Genomic DNA, 25,562 nt, shown 5'->3' with positions numbered 1-25,562 from the left:
ATGAATCCATCGATTTCAGCCGTAAATGACTTTGAGGGAAGCCTTTTTTGTCTTACAAGAGCAGGACCTAAGCGACTCAACACACCTCGTTACATTCAGTGAAATAAGTTCTCGTTCTTCTGTCGCCAAATTGAAATCAGTTTCGAAATGCTGGTAAATATTTATATCTTTTTGAAAAAAAAATGAGTGATTAATCATTACTAAGCACTGTTTACGCATTGGAGCGTGGGTTTAGAATGCTAAAAACATCCATCCAGTCTTAATGCTTCTAAGAGAGTTGAAGTGTATCTGGAATAGCAGGCGAAAAAATAATACAGTCGGATCCCGCTGCAACGCGATCCGACTTACGCGAAATGGCTATAACGCGAGTTTTTTTTTGTGAGTAATGAATTTTTCAGTGCGGACACAAATTGCTCGCCTGCAACATGAAATTTTTCGGAAAAGAGCGGCGGAGAGTTAGAATGGGCTTCGTTGACACTAAATATTGGTTTTGTGAATGGACTTTCACCCCATAAACATCACTGAAAGCGGAAGTTCACCCAACTGTATTAAGTCTAAACAACGCTTTGCTTTAGTTTATACGAATAACCGCTCCGATTCGTAACTTTTTTTTTTTCATTTTACATATGAACGTTGATAAAATACATTCTGGTAACATTCTGATCGCGCTGCATAAACCATCTTCATTTTTTAAATTATAAATATATTTACTATATACTGTTAAGTGCTATAATAATGCTGTAGTGTACATACTGTAAGTACCATACTGCTTTATTTTAAGTTTCTCTCCCCCATTAATCATTGATTTTGTGCTAAAATACAGAATTTTGTGCGAAATAATAACGCTTTTTCTAAAATACAGAAAAAGTCGGTTCTTTGTAAAAGATACTGCAATATATAGTTAATAAATGGTTTGAAACAATATGAGGGGTTATTACAAACGTCTGAAACAATTGGGTAAACTTATAAAAAATTACTAAACATACGTTGTTCCACAACGCGAAATTCCGACTTACGCGAGGTGTCTTGGAACGCATCCCTCGCGTAAGTCGGGACTCGACTGTAAATGCGAAAAGTTGTTTGGGAAAGGCAGACGATCGCAAGTATTCGAAACTTTGGGGACAGATTAAAAATCGAATTCAAAACAACGGGATAAAAAGTAGTTTGAATTTTGAGATCTTGAATTCAAATTTGTTTCTCGCGATCAACGAGTTGCGATAGGACCCTACTCGTTGGTTTTCTTGTTTCTACGAATAGCTTTTACCGCCGCCATGACTTGAATTCAAGACGTCAGAATTCAAAAGAATGCCACAGGCTTGATGCTGAATGTTGTGTGCTGCAAGGGTGCTCACAATTTATTTCGTTTTAGATTTAATTCGTTTGGATATTCGTTTTTTATATTCGTTTAGATTTAATTCGTTATAGTAGGATAATTAGGTCTGTCACACAAAAAATTCTCACCTCCATTACCCAAACATTAAATGCAATTTTTCAGTAACAGATGGCAGTAATGACATAAAATTTTATTTTGGCATTTGACAGGGACGGAAGGGGGGGGGGAATTATGGCGCAAGTTGCGCTATCGAAATTTTTTTTAGGGGGGGGGGTGATAAATTTTTTATTGATTTATTATTAACTAAAATTATTTATTTTATTTCATTTTATTTTACTCTGTTTATATTTTATTTCTTTTATTTATTTAGTTTGTGTGTATGTCATTGGCGTAGCACATAATTTTTCTAATAAAATAATAATTAAAAACAATTCAATAAAAAAATTAATTTGAATTTTGACATCTTGAATTCAAATTTTGTTTTTCGCAATCACGTGTTTTTTTTTGCTTGTGTGCAGGCATGTGTGTGTGGGTATGTGTATGTGTGCGTAGGCATGCATGTGGGTGTGCGTGTAAATGTGTGTATGTGGATATATATGTGTGTGTGGGTATGTGTGTGTGTGTGTGTAGGCATGCATGTGTGTGTGTGTGTATATGTGTGTATGTGGATATATATGTGTGTGTGGGTATGTGTGTTTGTGTGTAGGCATGCGTGTGTGTGTATGTGGATATATATGTGTGTGTGGGTTTGTGTGTGTGTGTGTGTGTAGGCATGCGTGTGTGTGTATGTGGATATATATGTGTGTGTGGGTATGTGTGTGTGTGTAGGCATGCGTGTGTGTGTGTGTAGGCATGCGTGTGTGTATGTATGCGTGTAGGATATGGACGCAATCTGGACACGGTTTTCGCTAGAGGAGCAGCGTCGTGAGGGGCCGGTTGACGGTGGTGCTGCAGAGGGTGCTGGCGGGAAAATAAAATGATAGGACCTTAAAAACAGTAAAGTGAGAACAATAAGCACTCGTGATTGCTCAATAAATAAGTAAAAAAAAATTTCTAAAATAAATAAAATAAAACAAGATTGCTTTAAAATAATAAAATTGGAAAGTGGGATGAGATTTTTTTGGGGGGGGGGGGGGAGGTGGGATTTGCGCCATCGAACTCGGGGGGGGGGGGCACCCCTGATGTGATGGAAGTTGTGTGCTGGATACTGTTTTCGCGTAAAAATGGGTCAAGTCGAGAAGGTCGTTTATAAACAATTCGATTCCGAAGCACACGGACGCCTGCTTTATAAGCATCCTCATATAAATAATAGCCAATGATCGAGTAACCCGTAATGTATGACTATTATTGTGTGTCACTCCTGTGCATAGAACAGGTTTGTAGCGGCCATATTTGTCGCTTTGTGCAAGGAGTTCTATATTTTGGCGAGCACTCCTCGGTATTTTTCCGTACTACAGAAGATGTATAATTATCGGGGTAAGCCATTTCGCGGTCTAGTAGTTTCTGTTGCTCTCGAAACCAAACTGCCGTGACGCGATTTCAAGGACCTCTGGTGCTCGCGGTCAGGAGATCCAGAAATAGAAGTAGAGCGAACTCCACTTATAACGAACACGCTTTTAGTCGAGATCTCTTCCCGAACCTTATGGACTGATTTTTTGGGTAAACGAGTCGGGAGTCCGAGGATTTAAAACTGTGAGAGTCGGAATCTGTCATTTTCTTCTCCGAGTCGATGATGTATTTGCGTAAAAGCGTAACTTGTACCTGTCAGAATCGTTTGAACCTTGTTCGCTTTTTGAGCAATTACGATTGCTTATTGCTTTCACATACACACACCATCACACACACACACACTCATGCTTGCACACAGACACACACACCTATATATACGCACACATACACACCCCTACATACACACACACACACACTCATGCCTGCACACAGACACAAACACACACTCATGCCTGCACAGAGACACAAACACACACGCATAAATACACACACACACACACACCTACATACACGCACACATACACACCCCTACCTACACACACATACACACACTCATGCCTGCACACAGACACAAACACACCCGCATAAATACACACACACACACACACTTACATACACGCACACATACACACCCCTACATACACACACACACACACACTCATGCCTGCACAGAGACACAAACACACACGCATAAATACACACACACACACACCTACATACACGCACACATACAAACACCTACATACACACACATACACTCATGCCTGCACACAGACACAAACACATACGCATAAATACATACACACACCTACACACACATGCACACACACACTCATGCCTGCATACAGACACAAACACACACGCATACATACAAATTCCTACACACACACACACACTCATGCCTGGCCACAAACACACACTCCTACATACACACACACGCATAAATACACACACACACACCTACACACACATGCACACACACTCATGCCTGCATACAGACACAAACACACACGCATACATAGAAATTCCTACACACACACACACACACACACACACACACACTCGTGATTGCGAAAAACATAATTTGAATTCAAAAAGCTAAAATTCAAATTAATTATTTTTTTTAAAACTTTATTTAAAAGTATTTTCCATAAATCGTTACAAACTACTATTTTTCGCATCGAACTACGCACTTAAATTAGTGCGCTACACTACAAACTACTAAAAAATGTAGCTACTACAGTAGCGTCGCTACTTGTAGCGCGCTACTTCCAACCACTGTACTAGACTCCTTGAGCCAAGTATTTGAAATAAAAAAAAGCTTAATATTATCTAAATTTATTTCACCGCTTGTTTAGCATGTCTCAATTCATATTTAAAATGTTAATATCAAGAACTTTTTTTATTTTATAATATCAAAAATAATTTTTTACTTACAACAAATATTACAAAAGGAGTATCCATTTTTAAAAATTGCCTGTAATATGATAAGCTTTCATCTTCGACGGTATTTTTTTTTTTTTTTTTTTTGTTTTTTTGCCTGACTGGAATAAATGCAACTACATTGGTAAAACATTAGCAGATAGGTGGCGCTAAACGCAAAGTAAACATTTCACCTTTTCACTTTGTCCCATATCCCCCTCCTAACATGTTCACTTAGTAATTCGCAGCCCCCATAGAGCATTTCGAGTATTCCAGCTATTGCTGCCCCCCCCCCCCCTTTTTTTTGAAATGCCTTTTATCTTTTTATTTATTTTATCCCTGGTACAAGCTTTTTCCCATTATTTTTTCCAATAGTAATTTGCAGCCCCATTGTAGCATTTGCCCCTCTTGGCAAGCGCGCTTTCTGTTCTTTTTATTATTGTTAGAAATTCTGTAAATAGTAATTATTGTAGCAACGTAACCTGTAAATAGTTTCCCGTAATGAATATACAGTCCCTATACATTCGGCTGAAGTATACGAACCTCCTATTTCTCTTTTTGTTCTTTGATAAAATTTGATAACGGTCTACTATTTTCGAGAAGCGTTTGGAATGTTGTGGAACATTTGAGAGATTTCTTTCGATGTTCATAAAAGCGTCCCGCGTGATGAAAAGTTAGTTTCGATTGAGAATTCGTACTGAGAGTGTATTAGCTCTGTTTATTGCGATTCATTTCGCTGTGTTGTTTCTCGTATTTGGATGTAAATACGTGTGAAACCGTTGAGTTTACGGTGTTGTGTGATATTTGCTTAATTGCTGATGATTCATTTAGCAGTTGTTGACGCTCTTTCCTGTACATAGTGTAAATAAATTTCCTGTATTCTTAATCAAGAACTGTGTCGTCCTTTCAAGAAAGTTGGAAGCCGCACCGGATCCGTTACAATATTTATGTATGCGTCGACACATGGCCTGATTACTGAACAGGCTAACTAGGCCCTGGTCTTGGGCCCCCACATTTTTATTTTTCATAAACTCATAACTTACTTTTTCAACATCTACTGGTTGTCCTTCACTCGGTAACGAAATAAATAGGATTCAGGGGGGATCCCCCTGGGAGGGGAAATTGGGAGGGTGGGCGGAAATTCCCAATTTGCCGAATGGAACGCCAAATAGAACTCCAAATTTCGCCAGACGATGATAATCTTACCGAACGGAACTCCATATTTTGCCGAATGGAGTCCCAAATTTCGCCGAATGATGATCATTTCGCCAAACCGTCAGGCAAAACTTGCCGAATAAGGCAAATGGAGGGTCACGGTGACTTCCTGCGACCTCCCATCGGGATGGCTCTGCACGGGTGCCCGTAGGGTGGGGAGAGGATAATGGCGCGATTTGCGCCATCAAAGTTTTTTTTTTTGAAGAGGGGGGGAAGTTAATTTCTTAATTTTATTATTTAAATTTACATGTTGATTTATTTTTAGTTTAAACTATATTTACTTTGTAGTAAGTTACCGCCCCAAGCCAGGGCTAAGGCAGAAATACTTAAAATACACCACCAGCTCAGTTATTCCATCCGAGGACTGCACGTGCTGGGCCCCCTTAAGAGGATTTTCGCCACCAGCTTATGTGATTCCTATTCCGGGCTGATGAGTGCTAAAAAGCACGAAACCGCAGTCCTCGGATGGAATAACTGAGCTGGTGGTGTATATTAAGTATATTTACTTTATTTTAATTTCATTTGTTTATTTATTTATTTTGTGTATGTGTGTGTGTGCGTGCGTGTGTGTGTGTGTATGTTATTGGTGCAGCACGGAACTTTTCTAACAAACAATAATAATAATAACAATCTCTACATAGAATAAAATGAAGTCTCCAAAAAGCGTCTGTGTTTGAACTCGCAAAACTCGAGAACTACCCGGCCATTTTCGCTGAAATTTTCACAGTTTGTACCTTTAAGTCCTGAAAAGGTTTGCAGACTGGTTCGAAAAAAAAATCGATGAATATTTCTTTTTTTGTTGAATTTAGGCCCAATTTTCATATAAATTCCAAAATATGGGGGGTGAAAAATGACTTGCACATATTAATATCATACATCGTTGGAAAGGGCAGATTTTTCCGCGTTCTACGCAATTTGTTTCAATGATCTAACTTAATTACGGCTGGAGTTATTTACGTTTTTAGTTCGGATTTGTTTAGGCTTGGCTGAAAGTTAGACACTACTTTCTTCATTAAATTTATCAATAAAAAGTGAAGGAATTGTTCCACAGTTTACTTTTTGACACCATTGAAAAGAGCTGCTTTGTTTACTCCAGATCTAATCGACCTATTGTCGATAGTTTAACCCTCTATCTCCATTAGGAAAAAAGTTACAAGCGAATTGAATGAAGTTCAAGTTTTTAACCATTTTATTTTCGCGTTTCCACGGTTACGATTTTTGAATCCATCTTTCCTTATTTTGTATTTAATTTCTTAAACTTATTTTATTTCCTGTTCCCATGGTTACGCTTTTAAAATCCGTCTTTCGCATTTTAATTTCTTAAAAGTATTTTAATATCTGTCGTCATTGTTTGGAAGGTAAATTTTACAGTGGTTTTTTTTTTTATTTAATCCTGATTGTTGCATATATGTCACTTGACGCAAATTTTATTCTCATTCGAGCGGGCAAAGCAGGGCTACGCAGCTAGTTTAAAATAAATAAAGAATAGTAAAATATTTTCGTGAAAATTAATAAACTAAAAAAGTGCTAAAAATAAAAAAATAAAAAAGGGGCAAAAGGGATAAGAAAAATGGGGAGGAGGGCGGGGGAATTTGCGCCATCGAACTTGGGGGGGGGGAGGGAGTTTATGGGCATCCCTGCGCGTCTGATAGGAGAGGAGTTATTAGGGAAGGTATCAAGGATAAAAATTAAAATAAAATAAACCCACCGTAAAACTTGTCGATTGTCAATATGGAGCAATATAAAAAAATCAGCAAAATAAATAATCAGTTTGTTTAGTCTGAGAAAGAAATAAGCTAACGCAAGTTCGCTGGACTAAACATTTTTCACTTTGTCTGCTAGCTTCTGGTAAATAGGAAAACAAAACCAGATTGAGCTGCAATTGACTTGTCTAATCAAGTTGTTTGGGTTTCACGGTCATTTACTAACTAGCAATAATTAAAAATGTGTTGTATATGTTTAACTTTTACCTTTTCGCTGCTTATATTAGAAAACGTTAAGCGTCCATATAGCTTTTAATTTTTGAGCTGTTTGATTAATCATCTCATTTGTTTTTTTTTCTTCATCTGTAATCAGATTTATCTTTTATCGGGACGTGAAGTAAACCGGCCGGGACACCGGGATTTTGTCTGAGAAGCGGAACTGGCCGCAGTCCCCCCCTTTTCTCAACACTTTTTCCTTTTTAATTTTTTTTACTCATTTTTTATTCTATTTACTTTTTTAAATATTAGTTACTTATTTTTTTTATTTTTAGTTCTTTTTTTTATTTTACTTACTTTTTAAAAATTTTTTTTTTCATTTATTTATTCATAACTCATTTTTTATACTATTTACTTTTTTCAAATATTAGTGATTTATTTTTTTATTGCTTAGTTCTTCTTTTTATTTTACTTACTTTTTTAAATATATATATATATATATATATATATATATATATATATATATATATATATATATATATATATATATATATATATATATATATATTCATTCATTTATTCATAACTCATTTTTTATACTATTTACTTTTTTCAAATATTAGTTATTTTTTATTTTATTTCTCAGTTCTCTTTTATATTTTACTTACTTTTTAAAATATATATATATATATATTTTCATTTATTTATCTATAACTCATTTTTTATACTATTCTGTGATCAATTACGGAAAAAACCGTAATTTTTTTCAAAAAAATTTGGTTTTTAAAGGTATAGCATGCTCTAAAGAATTGAGTCATTTATAAAAAGGTTATCTAATGCACAGTTTTGTCAAATAGGTTATCCCAATTGCAAAAAGTATTACTTTAAAGCTGTATCTTTAATAGAAAAAAATCCTTAGGGATTCTTATGACACGAAAACACGAAAAAACCATCATCGAGGAAAAGCAATCTAAAGTTTTTCGTTTGCATAAGAACACATAGCGAGAATGGCCTAAAACCTCTCATAACTTTTTGAATATTTGAACTAAAGCAATGAGACTTTTCCCCTGTGTTTGGCATAGTGTTTAGTTTCGAAATAAGCAATAATTTTTTTTTTTGATCGTTTCGTCATTTTTGAGGTACGGTAACCCCTTAAAGTTTTAGCCGTCTCCAGGTTGCGTCAATATTCTACACACACGCATACATACACACCTTCACACACACACACATACATACACCTACACACATGCACAAACACACTCAAACACATACACACCCACTCAAACACATACACCTACACACATGCACAAACACACTCAAACACATACACACACACTCAAACACATACACCTACACACCATGCACAAACACACTCAAACACATACACCTACACACATGCACAAACACACTCAAACACATACACACACACTCAAACACATACACCTACACACATGCACAAACACACTCATACACATACACCTACACACATGCACAAACACACTCAAACACATACACACACACTCAAACACATACACCTACACACATGCACAAACACACTAAACACATACACACACACTCAAACACATACACCTACACACCATGCACAAACACACTCAAACACATACACCTACACACATGCACAAACACACTCAAACACATACACACACACTCAAACACATACACCTACACACATGCACAAACACACTCATACACATACACCTACACACCCCCCATGCACAAACACACTCAAACACATACACCTACACACATGCACAAACACACTCAAACACATACACACACACTCAAACACATACACACACGCATACATGCAGACACCTACACATACACACACAACTACCCACACACTCATGCCTACACACAGACACAAACACATATGCCTACACACAAATACACCTACCCCCTACACACAAACACACATACCTTCTACACACAAACACACGTACCCCCACACACACATAAACACACACGCCTACATACACACACACACTCGTGATTGCGAAACCATAATTTGAACTCAAGAGGTCAAAATTAAAATTATTATTATTATTATTTTTTTTTTGAGCTGTTTGCACAATGAACAGTCGAACAACCACCCATTTGACTCCATTTGACACATGCTAAAGAAATGTAAACATCAGCAGCATTGCTATAGGAAGCACTGGATCAAGTGTGCTCCAAAATGGCGGACGCGTCGGCTCCTCCCCCATTGGGGTCTTAGTTCTGAGATTCCCTTTCGGAAGGGTGGCTCCGTGCCCCAGTTCGGGGATGTCAAGAGCAGACGACGAAAGCGGAAGTGCTGGGAGGACGATCGCGCAAACCCGTTCTGCTCGACCCCGAACAAGATGAACAGAGCGAATTATTACGCAAATGGCGCGAAAACGCTTCATCTGCTCGGTGGGCGATTATCGTGGTGGCATTCAGTGGCGGAGCCAAGGAGGGGGGGGGGGGGGGGGTCCGGACTCCCTCCGAAATGACTAAGTGTATGATTATAGAAAAAATGCCTTGTGTTGAAAACAAGCATTATGCTCAAGAAAAAAAAAAAAAATTGAATAAGAAAAAAAAGTTTTTGTTTATATTTCTCCTGTGCAATATCTTACTACTATTATATATGCGGAAGTTTGTCTGTATGGATGTATGGATGTTAGTTACTCTTTCACGCAAAAACTACAGAATTGATTTTGATGAAACTTTAAAATAATACAGTTTATGCATCAGAATAACACATAGGGTAGTTTTCACCCCGTTATGGGGGGCAAAACCCCCCTAGGGGACGATAAAACCCAATTTTCGTATAAATTCTGTTATATGAGGATGAAAAAATACTTGCACATATTAACATTATATGTCCATCGAAAGCTCTGATTTTTCCGCTGAAGATGGCACCTGTTCCAAATTTTTAAGTAGAATAAAAAACGAGTTATGAGCTTTATAGTTCCATGTTCGAAGGCTTCCCTCAACACAAAATAGTATTTAGGGTATCATCTCAACTCCCTTACGATAGCGAAAACTGTTGTATTGTTCACTATTTTTGCTTTTTGTCTGACTGTTTAAGGCTTTTCTTAAGTTAAATTTTCCTATTCCTATTCAGAGTCACAACTGACTACAACTGTATTTATGTCGAGGACTGCATACTAAGTGCCTTGCCTCCATTATTTTATATACCGATAGATGGCAGCACCATCACCGGATCGAACAGTTAGTGAGAATTTAGAACTAGTCCAGGAGCTAATAGCTACCTGGTACTAGCACCCCCAGAGGTATCGTTTCACTTGGAGGACATTGAGACCACGAGCATATTTAACGTCGCCCAGTACCCTTTAATGACGACGGTGGGTCTTCGACCATCGAGGTTCGAACCCAGGACCCTCCGGCCCCGAATCCGACACTCTACCGATCGGGCTACCACGGCCCAAAGTTAAATTTTAAAGTAAAATTTTTTTCACAAAATAGGCAAATAAAACATGGATTCGGCTGATTATTTTCCAGAATGTTTTCCTGATTTATGTTGTGTGATTTTTTTGGTTATCTTCCCAGTTTCGCCGACATTTCATTTACCCCCCATCCCCCTCCCATGATTTTCAGTGTTCATCATATCTTTTGATATATTAAAGGGGGGAGGCCATTTTAAATGTCGGCGAAACTGGGGAGAAACCATTTTTTGGTAACTATTTGACCTCTCCCTGTGTTGATCATTAACTTGAATCAATTGAAAAAAAACTACATCAACGTGAGCGAAGCCACGGGTAAAAGCTAGTGTGACATATATTTTTTGCTGCTTGTTTTAATTCAAATGCATTCAAAATTTTTACTTTTCATTAATAACAGTTAAATAATATAAAGTTTTCATTTCTAAAATCAATTTTGCTTATTTTTAAGAAGATCAGCATATTAATTCGTCAAATTTCCTTTTAGATCCCCCCCCCCCCCCGAAATGAAATCCTCGCTATGCCACTGATTGGCCCCCTTCCGAAATGAAATCCTGGCTACGCCACTGGTGGCAATGTACAATACACGAGACCAGATTACGACGTGGGGCACTGGCCCGGGGCCCCAGGTCTGCGGTCAAAGGTTTTTTTGAAAGCAAGATGCAAATATTTGACAGGGAAAGGGGATTTTCCTTGAAACTTTACTCTTTTTCACAAGCGACGCCGAAGGTCGGCGATTCGCTCTTACATTTTTGTTACATGACGCATAAACATAGACTTAATCACACAACATGGATGCTGACAATTTTCTGCATTTTTAAAATCTACGGACTGGGGCCGGGGTTTGAAACCAAGCCATGTACCATGCACGTACGATAATTGTACGGAAGTGTGATTAGGGTCTGTGTAGCCTTCATAATGCTGCCAGGTTAGGTCTGCTCCAACGCATGGGAATAGGGAGGACTCCAGTTAGAGAGATAATGTTTTTAGTAGCCCCCCCCTCTCCAGCTGAACCCCCAGGGGCGGATTTACAGTCTATTCCAGGGGATGGCGGTTGAAAACCGTAAAAGTCATTCCTCCCCCCCAAACCCCTCATATACAGGGCATCGAGTCCATTGCCCCCCCCCCCTTTATCCTGCATTTCAAATGCTCATCGCCCCCTTGAAGTGTTAAATCTCTCCTTTGGGGGCTATCACCCCCACGGTTGGAACCGCTGTTCTAAGCCATGGCAATGTATTATCATACCAGCATAGTATAGTCCATGGAAGAAACAGGTTGGAAGACACGTATAGAAATATAAAAATTATTAAAGTTCAAAAAAGGGGGGAGGGGCGAGCTTAGGTTCCAATTAAACGAGCTGATGTGTGTATCACGTGACTTCCTTTTGCTCCAATTGAATGTCATTTTCTAATTATTGGCAGTTTTATTTTGATTCAATATTTTACTCTCTAAATATCACCAACAGTGGCCAAATTCAAACTAGATTTTAAAAAAAGAAATATTTTTATATCGCCAAATTTGTCGCCACGTTGGCGACAAAACTTGGCGACCAAAATACTGGCGATATATCGTCAAGTGTCCGCCAAATTATAACACAACTTGAGTTTACATCGAAATTAATGATTCCCCCCCCAAAAAGGGGCAAAAGACCCCCTTTGGAGCATCCGAATGCAACCAAAGGGGAAGGTGCACGACTAGACCCCACTAGGAGTCTACGTACCAAATTTCAACGTTCTAGGACATTCCGTTCTTTAGTTATGCGACATACATACACACATACGTACAGACTCACATACATACGTACATACAGACGTCACGAGAAAACGCGTTGTAATTAACTCGGGGATCGTCAAAATGGATATTTCGGGTATCTGTACGTTCCTAGGCACATATCCACGTGTGGTCGGGTCGAAAAAAAAAATTAATATTCATTCGGGGTGAGCGAAATGGAAATGAAGGCCGATTTTTGGGTGAAATTTTTTTCGCGAATACAATACTTCCTTTTTTGTAAAAGGAAGTAAAAGTAGGTAACGCTGTCCATCCTCGACTACACAAACTGTCTAAACTTAGTTTAAGGCAAATTTGTGGAATGTACTTGATTGAAATCTGTAGCGATTGCTAGTATTCCTTCAATTCTATATTATTGGTTTTAGAAAATGACAGTCACGGAGGGGGCGTCGCCGTCCCCCCCCCCTAGTAAATCCACCATTGCGCACCCCAGTACGGACCTCGGAAACTAACTGAAATTGTAGTCCTCCTCTCTCGCTAAAAATTCGTTTGCTGTTTTGGGTCAGATGGGGGCAGGAAAAGCGGTTATGTGGCTCTTCCTCCGGAAATATTTCGAAATTGAACTCCTAAAATTTCAATTTTAAAGCATCTCTGGTGACATTTAGAAAGAGCGTTGGAGTCCAAGGTTCTGTTCTAGGAATGGGCAATTGCCCCTCTCTACCCCCCTCCCGCTCCCTGGCTACGCCCATGCTCCAGCTATATAGTTTGCTTAGTAAAATGCAATTTCAAACGTAAAAACTTTTGCAGTTCTCGTGTCTTTCGTATCAAATTTCAACGCAGAAAATTTTCTCGATTATCTCATTAATTTTTTTTTTCCGGAACAAACTCGTCAAAAAGAAAGGGGCTCGACCGATAGCACATCGCCATCTGTTACATCATTTCCATCGATAGAATGGCAACGACCGACTAAGATAACGAAACTTGAGAGGGCAATGATCCACGAGTTTCACTGTCGGTGGAAAAGAATTTATCGGACAGGGGGGAAAAAAAAAAAACAGGCAGTTGCTTAATATGAACAGATACTTATCATCCGACTAAATAGTGGTTACACTTTGTTGTTTTAAAGATAGCGCGAATAGAATAGTTGCGAGCAGTTATTTTTATCGAGAATTTTTGAAAATGTTGTGCAAATATTGAATAATGAAAACAGGATGCGTCGTAATCAGTGTTGCCATATGGTCAAATCCAGATTTCCCCAATTCCCTTCCAACTTTTCCCCAAAAAGCGATGTTTTGTATCAAAATCCCCCAAATTCAAAAATTATTTTTCCACTAATATTTTTATAAAATGAATCGACTTCCTCTGATATTTTTGTCTCTTGAAAAAATTATTTTTCCCCAAATAGCCAAATTTTCTTATAAAATTTCCCAACTTTTTTTTCTTCCCATTTTTGCTGTATATATTTTTTTAAATCTTTATCTTTTTTTTTTATCTTTACTAATAATAAAGCTGAAAGCTTTTTCTCTCCGGACCTCTCTCTGTCTCTCTGTCAGGATCTCTGTGACGCACATAGCACCTAGACCGTTCGACTGATTTTCATGAAATTTGGCGAAGAATCAGTTTGTAGCATGGGGGTGTGCACCTTTAAGCGATTTTTTGAAAATTCGATTTTGTTCCTTTTCTATTGCAATTTTAAGAACATTTTCCCGAGCAAAATTATTATAAGATGGACGACTAAATTACCAAGTTATCATAATGTGGAACTGTAACGTTGGGCAAGTCAATTGGGGAGAAATTCATCGTGCATTATTTGTAAATATACAGGGAAACCAAAATACCTTTCAATTTTCTACTTCGGGCAGAGCCGTGCGGGTGCCACGAGTCATAAATACAAGCGCCTATCCGAGAGATAAGAAATAGCCAAATATATATATTTTTTTCTACTCGCATTTACTACTCTGTTTCTGTATGTGCATTTAAACTATGGTTTTTGTATATATTTATCCAAGAACATTCTTCATCACACTTATTTTTGCCTGTTTCACGTATCAACTAGTAACTCACGCAAAACTATTAATGCAAATTCCGTAGCATTAAATTCCACATAATACGAAATGCGAATTCCATAAAGTTGAACAAAGCTAAACCAACGCTGTTTGATACAAACAATGTAACTACCAGATGTCAAGACGCAAATTTAATTACAATTTTTTTTCCCCCCCCAGGTTTTTGGTTTCTCCAGGTTTTCCCCAAGAAAATTTTTTTTCCCCAAAGAATTCCCCTCAAAACCCATTTGCTCAAAATTTCCCCAGAGAGCACCAGATTTCCCCAAAATGGGGAAATTTCCCCCAATCTGGCAAACACAGGTCGTAATAAAGAAACACGATAGCGGTGAAACTTTTCGATAACGGGAAAAATATTTTTTTAATCATCAATCACTTTTGAATCACAGCACAATGTCCATGGCATGGTATTGTAACGGATCCGGTGCGACTTCCAACTTTCTTGAAAGGACGACACAGTTCTTGATTAAGAATACAGGAAATTTATTTACACTATGTACAGGAGAGATCGTTGACAACTGCTAAATTAATCATCAGCAATTAAGCAAATATCACACCACACCGTAAACTCAACAGTTACACACGTATTTACGTCCAAAAAAGCAAAAATACAGCTCAAAAAGCTTCACAAAACAGAGCAATAAATGCTCTCCAGCGTACCGCTGCAACGATTCACAAGCAAAAACTAACTCGAGACTGACTTTTTAATCATGCAACCGCTATTTATACACACCGAAAGAGAACTCTCAAATATTCCATAAGATTCCCGAAAATCGTAGACCGTTATTTTATTTCTTTTCATTCACCAATTTTATCATTCAGAAATGGGGGACCGTATACTTCGGCCGAATGTACGGGGGCTGTCTATTCATTACAAGAAACTATTTACAGGTTACGTTACTACAATAATTTTAGATGAAAGATAATTTAATAAACGCCAAATTTAGACAAAATAATCACAAAAATGATTACTATCTACAGAATTTGTAACAGTATTTTCAGTAGATGCCACTACTGTGTATCAAGAGAAATTTATCATTTCGTACACTTGTACCAGGGGTGCCCCACCTAACCCTGCAGTCCTAACGCTGCACCATGAGCCTTCGTCAAGGTGCAGACTGCGCCATTGAAGTTTTTAGGGGAGAGGGGGTTGTTTTGAGGGGTATTTTTCAATTTGGGGGGGGTTGCTTTGGGGGGAGGGTCTTCGCGATATTGAGGGGGTTCACAATTGCTCTTAGGGGGGAGGGCACCCCTGTTTATACGAATGGTGCTAGGACTCCGGATAGACTTCCGGCTTAATCATTGGTTTCCTAGGAGGGAATCGCCGACCTTCGGCGTCGCCTATCGCCGAGAGGAAAAGTTGATTCTTCTGCGCATGCGCGCCCGAGCGAAATCGACGTCGTGAGTGGCCACGCCGAAATCACTTGACTTTGATTTCAGCGACGCCAAAGCTCGGTGATTTCGCTTCTAGGAAACCAGGGCATTAGAAGTTGGTAAAAATAAATCTTCAATGAAAAGAAAAGAAAAAAACGTATCAGCGAAAACAATATAATAAATAGTATACGTTAATGCGAATTGGACTCTAATGGGATCGATCAAAAAACGTTCAATTGATAAAAACTTACAAAAATGAAAAACGATGCTCCACTGTCATTCCTTTCCTTTGAATTATGGTTTTATGGCATGCAATATACCGACAGCACGGCGTTGTTTTTTCCCTATTATTTCGCACTAATCTGCGCTTTTGTGAAATTCTCCCCTCATCTCACTTATCGCCTTTCTCCCCGCAGAGATCTGCACCCGGTACGTGCTGGACGTGTCGGCGCGGGTGCGGGGCGGCATCCTGGGCCCCATGAGCCCGGACCTGGACGTGATGCGCCTGCTGCACGACTACATGGACAAGATGCTGCCGGACGGGGCGGCCCGGATGTGCGACGGACGGCTGCACGTCTCCGTCACCAGGTTCGAGGACGGGAAGAACGTCCTGCTGGACAGGTTCCGGAACAGGCAGGAGCTCCTGCAGGTACTGGTCCTCGAAATCGAATCACTCGATTGCTCGAGATCACTCGGGCCCTCGATTAGCACGAGGTCTCGATTATCATAGGACCCCTATAACTGGAGAGGCCGACGCATCCGCCAGGTTGGAGCACAACAGGGAAATCTTTACTAATAACGAAGCTGAAAATCTCTCTGTCCGGATCTCTGTCTCTCTGTCAGGATCTCTGACGCGCATAGTGCCTTGACCGTTCGTCCCATTTTCATGAAATTTGGCACAAACTTAGTTTGTAGCATTTGGGTGTGACCCTCGAAGCGATTTTTCGAAAATTCCATGTGGTTCTTTTTCTATTCCAACTTTAAGAACATTTTCCCGAGCAAAATTATCATAAGATGGACGAGTAAATTACGAAATTATCATAACGTGGAACCGTAACATGGGCACCAGCGAGAAAATTCACCATACATTATTTGTAAATATATAGGTGAACCAAAAAACCTTTTAATTCTCTATTACGTTCGAAGCCGTGCGGGTACCACTAGTACAGAACATAAAACATTTCGTAGAACACTGCAACATGTTAGCGAAGATTACAGAGCATTTATAACTTTACTAGTGATACCCGCACGGCTTTGCCCGTAATAGAAAAATTAAAAGGTCTTTTGGTTCGCCTGTATATTTACAAATAATGCATGGTGAATTTTCTCGCCAATTGGCTTGTGCCCATGTTACGGTTCCACGTTATGATAATTTGGTAATTTACTCGTCCATCTTATGATATTTTTGTTCTTAAAATTGGAATAGAAAAAGAACCACATCGAATTTTAGAAACATCGCTTCGAGGTGCACACCCCCATGCTACAAACTAACTTTGCTAAATTTCATGAAAATCGGCCGAACGGTCTAGGCACTATGCGCGTCACAGACATCCTACAGACATCCTCCGGACAGAGAGACTTTCAGCTTTATTATTAGTAAAGAAGATAGGGATGAAGATGAAGATGACAGTAAAATCATGGGAAATGAATAGACATTAATCTCACACTATCGAGTTCCATTTCCAGGCTGCCAGTCACTTAGTCGGCTATTGATTGTCCATTTCTTTCTGCATATGCTGGAGATCTGAAGAGCTGAAATCCTCTCTTAGAGCCGTTTACACAATGAACGGTCGAACAACCACCCATTTGACTCCCTTTAACACATGCTAAAGAGATGCAAACAACAGCAGCAATGCTGTCGCTATAGGAAGCACTGGATCAAGTTTGCTCCAAAATGGCGTCGGCTCCTCTACTATAGGGGTCTTAGATTATTAGGTCCCGAGTTCTCGAGCTAACGCAACTCGAGTTCTCGATTATCGTAATTCGGGTGCTCGACTGACGCAGTTCGAGTTCTCGACTATCACAGCTCGTGTTCTCGATTTAAAAAGATCTCGATTATCAATCGCTCGAGTTATCGATTTAGAATGATCTCGGTTATCCATCGCTCGAGTTCTCGATTTAGAATGATCTCGGTTATCCATCGCTCGAGTTCTCGATTTAGAAAGATCTCGATTACACATCGGTCGAGTTCTCGATTTAGAATGATCTCGGTTATCCACCGCTCGAGTTCTCGATTTAGAAAGATCTCGGTTATCCATCGCTCGAGTTCTCGATTTAGAAAGATCTCGATTACACATCGCTCGAGTTCTCGATTGCAAAAGATCTCGATTATCCACCGCTCGAGTTCTCGATTTAGAAAGATCTCCATTATCCATCGCGCGAGTTCTCGATTTAGAAAGATCTCGATTATCCATCGCTCGAGTTCTCGATTGCAAAAGATCTCGATTATCCATCGCTCGAGTTCTCGATTGCAAAAGATCTCGATTTTCCATCGCTCGAGTTCTCGATTTAGAAAGATCTCGATTATCCATTGTTCGATTCTCGATTTAGAAAGATCTCGATTATCCATCGCTCGAGTTCTCGATTTCGAAAGATCTCGATCATCCATCGCTTGAGTTCTCGATTTAGAAAGATCTCGATTATCCATCGCTCGAGTTCTCGACTTCGAAAGATCTCGATTATCCACCGCTCTAGTTCTCGATTTAGAAAGATCTCGATTATCCACCGCTCGAGTTCTCGATTTAGAAAGATCTCCATTATCCATCGCGCGAGTTCTCGATTTAGAAAGATCTCCATTATCCATCGCGCGAGTTCTCGATTTAGAAAGATCTCCATTATCCATCGCTCGAGTTCTCGATTTAGAAAGATCTCGATTATCAATCACTCGACTATCAGACGTGCTCAATTCCCGAGATCTCGATTATCAAAAGTTCTCGATGATGCCCATCTCTACGAGATACATACGTATCTTGAGGGGAGTCGTATAAAACCTGGAAAACATTATTTAGTTTTTGTGTATTCAAATCAAGACGTTTTGAGCGACACCAAATGCAATTTCCACGTAGACTCAATTAAAATACATATTACAAGTGAAACCCCGTTACAACAAATACCAATACAGCGAAATTTCCGCTTCAACGCAATGATTTCTTAGTCCCTATGTAATTGCCGTTGCAGTGCTTGAATTCCATTACAACGAAATTTCCGTTTCAACGAAATGATTTCTTAGTCCCTATTGAATTGCCGTTACAGTGCTTGAATTCCATTACAACGAAATTTCCGTTTCAACGAAATGATTTCTTAGTCCCCATGTAATTGCCGTTACAGTGCTTGAATTCCATTACAACGAAATTTCCGTTTCAGCGAAATCATTTCTTAGTCCCTATGTAATTGCCGTTAGAGTGCTTGAATTCCATTACAAGGAAATTTCCGTTTCAACGAAATCATTTCTTAGTCCCTATGTAATTGCCGTTAGAGTGCTTGAATTCCATTACAACGAAATTTCCGTTTCAGCGAAATCATTTCTTAGTCCCTATGTAATGGCCGTTACAGTGCTTGAATTCCATTACAACGAAATTTCCGTTTCAACGAAATGATTTCTTAGTCCCTATGTAATTGTCGTTAGAGTGCTTGAATTCCATTACAACGAAATTTCCGTTTTAACGAAATGATTTCTTAGTCCCTATGTAATTGCTGTTACAGTGCCTGAAATACATCACCACGAAATGCCCGTTACAGCGAACACAATTTGTGGTCCTTGAAGGTCATCGTGACGAGGTTTCACCGTCAGAAGACAAAAATGTATTAAAACATACATACAATTTAACTTTCGGACTCGATTTTTTCAAAAGTCAATTTTAAAAACTCATGTTCCCTGTTTTAAAATTCTTCATAAATTACTTTGAGAGTGTTACGTTCATAATTATACTGAGGTGAAATTTTTTTCTTGGGGAAATCTTTTTCCGAAACAGCTGTTCTTATGGCCAAAAACGGCCTTTTTTTTAATTTAAAAGTGGTTATTTGTTAACATTTAATAAATTATGAAATGAACAGAATTGTCTTAAAATTTCACTTCGATAGACACTTAAATGTATCAGGAAAATACTGAACATTTTAAGAATCTTAACGGTAAAACTTTTCGAGACAAAAGTACGCGCAGTTTAGCAATTTATCATTCCATGCATAAAGGTTACCGACTTTCTTTAGTTTGATTCATAATTGGAACCCTTTTTAATGTCCACTTTTTTTCCACGGAATCCCTGGTTTTTCTAAAGTAGAATAGTTTGATTGCAACATACTGAAAGTGCATCCAATATACCGACAGCCAGAGTAAAGTATCCAGAGACTGCAGTTTCGTCCTTATTAGAGAACCATCTCTCTGGAACAGATACCGTATTACCCCGCATTAGCCAGCATGCCGGATATTTTATATATATATATATATATATATATATATATATATATATATATATATATATATATATATATATATATATATATATATATATATATAATCACGCGGGATGAAATTTCTTCCATTCTAAGCTGGTAGCTGTTTTAACGCACGCATTCTTGTTACATGTAACGTTGGCTACCCTCGGCAACTCTAGTGGAACTCGAGTCATGGTTATTCATCGGTGAAGATTGATTTTTTGAAGCGTAGATATGATTCTTCTTAACCGTCTGTAGCTATTTTGGTACTGTAAATGTGTGAAGAGCAGAGCTTAGATCGTTACATTTTTTCGATGAACATTTGGTCTCTAAACTGCTCCCTTCTCTTTTCAGGCGTTGATGTGCAGCTGCTTCATTCCAGTGTACTGCGGCTACGAACCTCCCGTATTCAACGGAGTGGTAAGAAACTCCCCAATCGTTTATCTTCTTGCTCATAATCTTACATAATTAAAAACTGAGCTTATGTATCTATGTATGTTGTCATCTATGTCCGAGTTTCTTCTCCCGAATGACATTGAACTGACCATCGAACCAGGTATCGATGGCCTTCGATTTTTAGGCCTTCGAGCTTGAAACATTTCCCTTGGAGACAACCCATTTCATCAAAATGTAAATTAAAATTGTGTTTTCAGAACTTCAATTTCAAAACATTTCAGAAGACAGCCCCCGAATCCCAACGCGTCTTCTAGCATCGTCCAAGAGGTATAATATTATAGACTTCGATTTCAAAAAAGTTTCGGAGAAGATCTCCGAACACTCACTCTTTTCATAATCTTGTATAATTAAAAACTGAGCGTATGTATCTATGTATGTCCAAGCTTCTTCTCCCGAACGATAGTGAACTAACCATCGAACCAGGTATCGATGGATTCGTCATCTTCCCGTCTTCATGTTTGGCTATTTAACATAACCCTCCGATAATAATTACCGGAGTTATCCATTAAAAACTATTCATTATGATACTTAGATTTCGACATAAAATCCCCATTTTTCGAAGCCTTTCCTCCATTCAAATGATTATTCAGTGCTTCATCTCAACTTTCCGTAACAATGCTTTTATTAAAATGTATAGCGTGAAAAAAACCATTGAGACGAAAGATCTGTTGCCATTTTTGTTTCTCGAATATGATTAAATTTTTTTTAAAGGCTTTGTTTTGTTTTAAAGGCATCGGGAGATTTAAAATGTTTCCTTTTTGGTTATTTTCCCGGAATCTGCCGCAAAATTTTACTGTTTTTTTTTTTCTGTAAAAGCGTGATTGTTGAACACGCTTCACTTGACATTGCATTTATTTTTGAGGTAGACCATGCAAAACCGGGTAACGCAGCTAGTTAATTTATAAGGAGCGAATTTCGTTCATATGCGTTGGTTGAAAAAAAAAAAAAAAACATGGCCGGTGGATTCAATTACGTCGGCTGGCCCCAATAAGGAGTCCCAAAACAAATACAAAGTCCCTGGCTGAGTAAAGGTTGTTTACAAGCCACCGGGCACCTCCCGCCCCCTCCCTCCCAAAAAAAAGAGAAAGAAAAGGGGAAAAGAAGAAAAAGGGGAGGAGGGGAAAAAAAGTAAAAAAAAGGGAAAAAAGAAAAAAAAAATCAAAACTGCTTACTAGAAAAGAATCAACTCTATTTTAAATGCCGTAAGAGTAAATATCCAAAGAGTAAATTAAGCTTAATCTTTTCGTTTTCTCTCTTTTTGGAGTTTTTTCCACTCTTTTTCTTTCTTCTTTTTTTTCGTTCTTTTTTCATTCCTTCTTTTCTTTCTTTCTTTTTTGGCTTCAGTGTCGCCGGGCACTACCAAGGCACGGGCCCTTAAGTGCGACGTTTTTCTAATATAAAGAATGAAAAAAAAAAAAAAAAAACTTTTAGCAGCACTTTCAATTTATTATGTACCTCAAATTTTTAATTCGTTTCAGGACTAGGAAAGTGTTCTAAGAGTGATTTAGTTCCTCAATAATACTTTTTACCCTCATAAAAAGTATGAAGTACCCATATGTCACGTCGCTGTTCAAGTTTTTGTACAGAGCGTATTAAAACAGGCAGAGAGAGTGATTATTACAAAAATATTGGTGTCGTGAATAGAAAACATAATTTTGAAGTAGTTGTGTATTCGTCAGTTGATTAAGTTGCTTGCTACAAGCGCTTAAGCAGGGGTTCTCCTCCGAAAATGTTGTGAAATTGAAGTTCTAAAAATGCAATTGGTGACGGTCTTTTGTCATATAAGGAAGGAAGGCTTGGAGGCTTTTCGCTGAAAATGTTTTGAATTTGAAGTCCTGAAAACGGTGATTGTTGTCCATCTTCAGTAGCCTCAAAGCAGGGGTACTCCCCTCCCTAAGAGCAGGGCGCACCCTCCTAAATATCGCAAAGTCCCCTCCCCAAAAGCAAGAGCCCTCCCAAATGGGAAAAATACCCGTCATAACATCCTCCCCCCCCCATTAAAATTGCAATGGCGCAGTTTGCGCCATGTTATCCCCTAAGTGTGCCCCTTTGCTCAAAGGAAGGAGTTCATGGGTAAAAAACGCAAATTTAAACGATCTTCAATAACGTTATATAGGAAGGGGGGATCTGGGACTCTCCCCTAGAAATTTTTCGGAATTGAAGCCCTAAACGTGCAGTTTCAGGCAATCTTTCATGACGTTAGGAGAAGGGATGAGGTTCCGAACTCCCCCCTTGAAACGTGTCGGTACTGAACATCCTTAAACACAAGCCTAGACGATTTTTCCTGAGGCAAGGGTGAGGCGAGTCTCAGTGGCCTTCCCCCGGAAATGTTTCGAAATAGAGTTCTTAAAAACGGGATTGTTGGCCATCTTTTGTACTGTTAAGGGATCAGAGATGTTTTTCCTGTAATTTTTTGAAACTGAAGCTCCAGTTTTAGGAGATTTTCGATGATGTTAGGAGATAAGAGAAGATGGTCTTCCCACATCTTAAAAAAATGATGTTTCAAAATTGAAAAGGGGGGGGGGACTATGCTTTTTTTCTAACGAGGTTTTTTCGAATATTTTCCCCTAAAAAGTAAAGTACTACAAAGGAACAAAAAAAGTTCTCTTGCTAATGTGTGCATCACATGACTTCCTTTTACTCCTATTTAATGTCATTTCCCCATTATTGGCAATTTTAATGTGATTCAATTGTTTACTCTCTAAATATCAACAACAGTAGCCAAATTGAAACCAAATTTAGAATTAAAAAGAAAAACATCGCCAAATTTGTCGCCAAGTTGGCGACAAAGCTTGACGACCAAAAGACTTTCGATATATCGCCAAGTGTCCGACATTTTATAACACCACTTGAGTTTAAATCGAAATGAACAATGATTTCCCCCCCCCCCCAAAAGGGGCAAAAAAAACCCTTAGAAACATCCGAATGCAACCAAAACGGAAGGTGCACAACTAGACCCCACTAGGAGTCCACGTACCAAATTTCAACTTTCTAGGACATTCCGTTCTTGAGTTATGCGACATACATACACACGTACATACGTACATACAGACGTCACGAGAAAAATCGTTGTAATTAACTCGGGGGTCGTCAAAATGGATATTTCGGGTGTCTGTCTGTAGGTTCCTAGGCATATATCCACGTGTGGTCGGGTCGAAAAAAAAACTCAACATTCATTCCGGGGTGAGAAAAATGGAAATGAAGGCCGATTTTTGAGTGAAAATTGTTTCGCGAATACAATACTTCCTTTTTTTGTAAAAGGAAGTATAAAGGAAAGTTTCGTGGTTGTGGATGTTCTCTCCTGTTTTTATGTTGCATTTACTTTTTACGAACACTGGCGTGACACTTACGACATAGTTATACCTTCCCATAGTACCCCCCCCCCCCCGATTAAATGGTTTTTAGTCTTGAAACACTTATTTAGATCTCTAGACAACTGAGAAATAGAAGACAGCAAGCACGATCTTCAAAAAGGCGAAAAAAGAGGAATACTTGGATCTAACCTTCCTCACCATTAATTCGCCTCCATCCTGTTTCCCTCCTGCAAACGCTGAGTTCTTGTTCAAGGTCGAACATTTATTTTCACCCCATTTGCCGGTATAGTGTTTTTTATAATTGCCCAAAAAAAAAGAGAGAAAAAAAATGACCACGGGTACTCACTTTGTGGTCCACAATGTTGCAGTCAAACTAGTCAGATCAAGAAAGTTTTTTTTTTCTTTTCTTTTCTTTTCTTTTCCTTTTTTTTTTGCGTATTAGTTTTATTACTGCAATATACAGGGTTGGCAAAAACCCGGGTTATTTTAAAAAGCCCATGGACCCAGGGTTTTTTGGTTTTTTTTTAAAAAAAACCCAACTAAAGCTGGGTTTTTTAAAAGAAATGTGGGTTTTTTGGTCTTTTTTTAGGGACAATGTGGGGTACTTGTAGCATATTGTAGCGTAAGTATATGGACAAAGCACAAAAATTGTCTTGGGGTAAAAAAAGCTGGAAAATTCAGCGTTTTCTGAAGAAAAGTATAAAAGACGACAAAACCCAAGAATGGTGAAGTTTCAGATTTTTTAGTTTCCACGATTACCAACAGTTAAGGCAAAGTTACTTCTCAAGTGATAAAATCTGTTGTTTGTTTGTAATTACTACGATTTTTTTTTTTTTTGCACTTTACTTTATTGTATTTCATTTTGTTATGCAAAACTACTGTAAAACCTCAAGTAGTTTAAAAATCCTGTTTTACTGAATTCCAGCTTAATCAAGATATTTCTTTGAACTTTATGTTGCCTGATTTTCTATTTCTGTGTACAGAGTAAGAAATATTAAACTTTTTCGTAAGATAATGAAAATACTGTACATCCTATTCTGTTTTCTGTCTGACCGTTTGAGAAACCTGTTGATTTCTAAAAAATATACCTTGTTTATTTGAGATTTGTGACGTGTTGGTTTGCAGAAAATAATTGACATAAAAGCCTTTTAGCTAGAGTAGTTTCCTCTGTGCAATCTACAAATATTGAGAAAAACAGACGTGACAGGACTCAGTCAAGATAATTTGAGTTATTTATTGACCAGTTAAAGAAAAAAGTTTAAAATATTTACTTAAAATCTTTGAAGTATTTTTTTAATGCCATCAAGAGTTAAGAAATGCTATTAAAGTTCAAAATTCATTTTTTATGCCCA

At 38.4% G+C, this 25,562-nt stretch overlaps 1 protein-coding gene across 1 annotated transcript in view; it reads left to right on the top strand.

Annotated features, from left to right (window-relative positions):
* Window positions 1–25,562, top strand: part of LOC129222160 (patanin-like phospholipase domain-containing protein atgl-1) — a 98,598-nt gene that overhangs the window by 22,211 nt on the left and 50,825 nt on the right. Inside the window, exons 2-3 of the mRNA XM_054856617.1 lie at window positions 16,426–16,658; window positions 20,795–20,860. Coding sequence (XP_054712592.1) covers window positions 16,426–16,658; window positions 20,795–20,860 — 299 coding nt within the window. The remainder of the gene's footprint in view (window positions 1–16,425; window positions 16,659–20,794; window positions 20,861–25,562) is intronic.

Source organism: Uloborus diversus, chromosome 5, assembly GCF_026930045.1.
Source record: "Uloborus diversus isolate 005 chromosome 5, Udiv.v.3.1, whole genome shotgun sequence".
NCBI lineage: Eukaryota > Metazoa > Arthropoda > Arachnida > Araneae > Uloboridae > Uloborus > Uloborus diversus.
The sequence above is the reverse complement of the archived record's forward strand: the minus strand, read 5'-3'. Positions and strand labels throughout refer to the sequence as shown.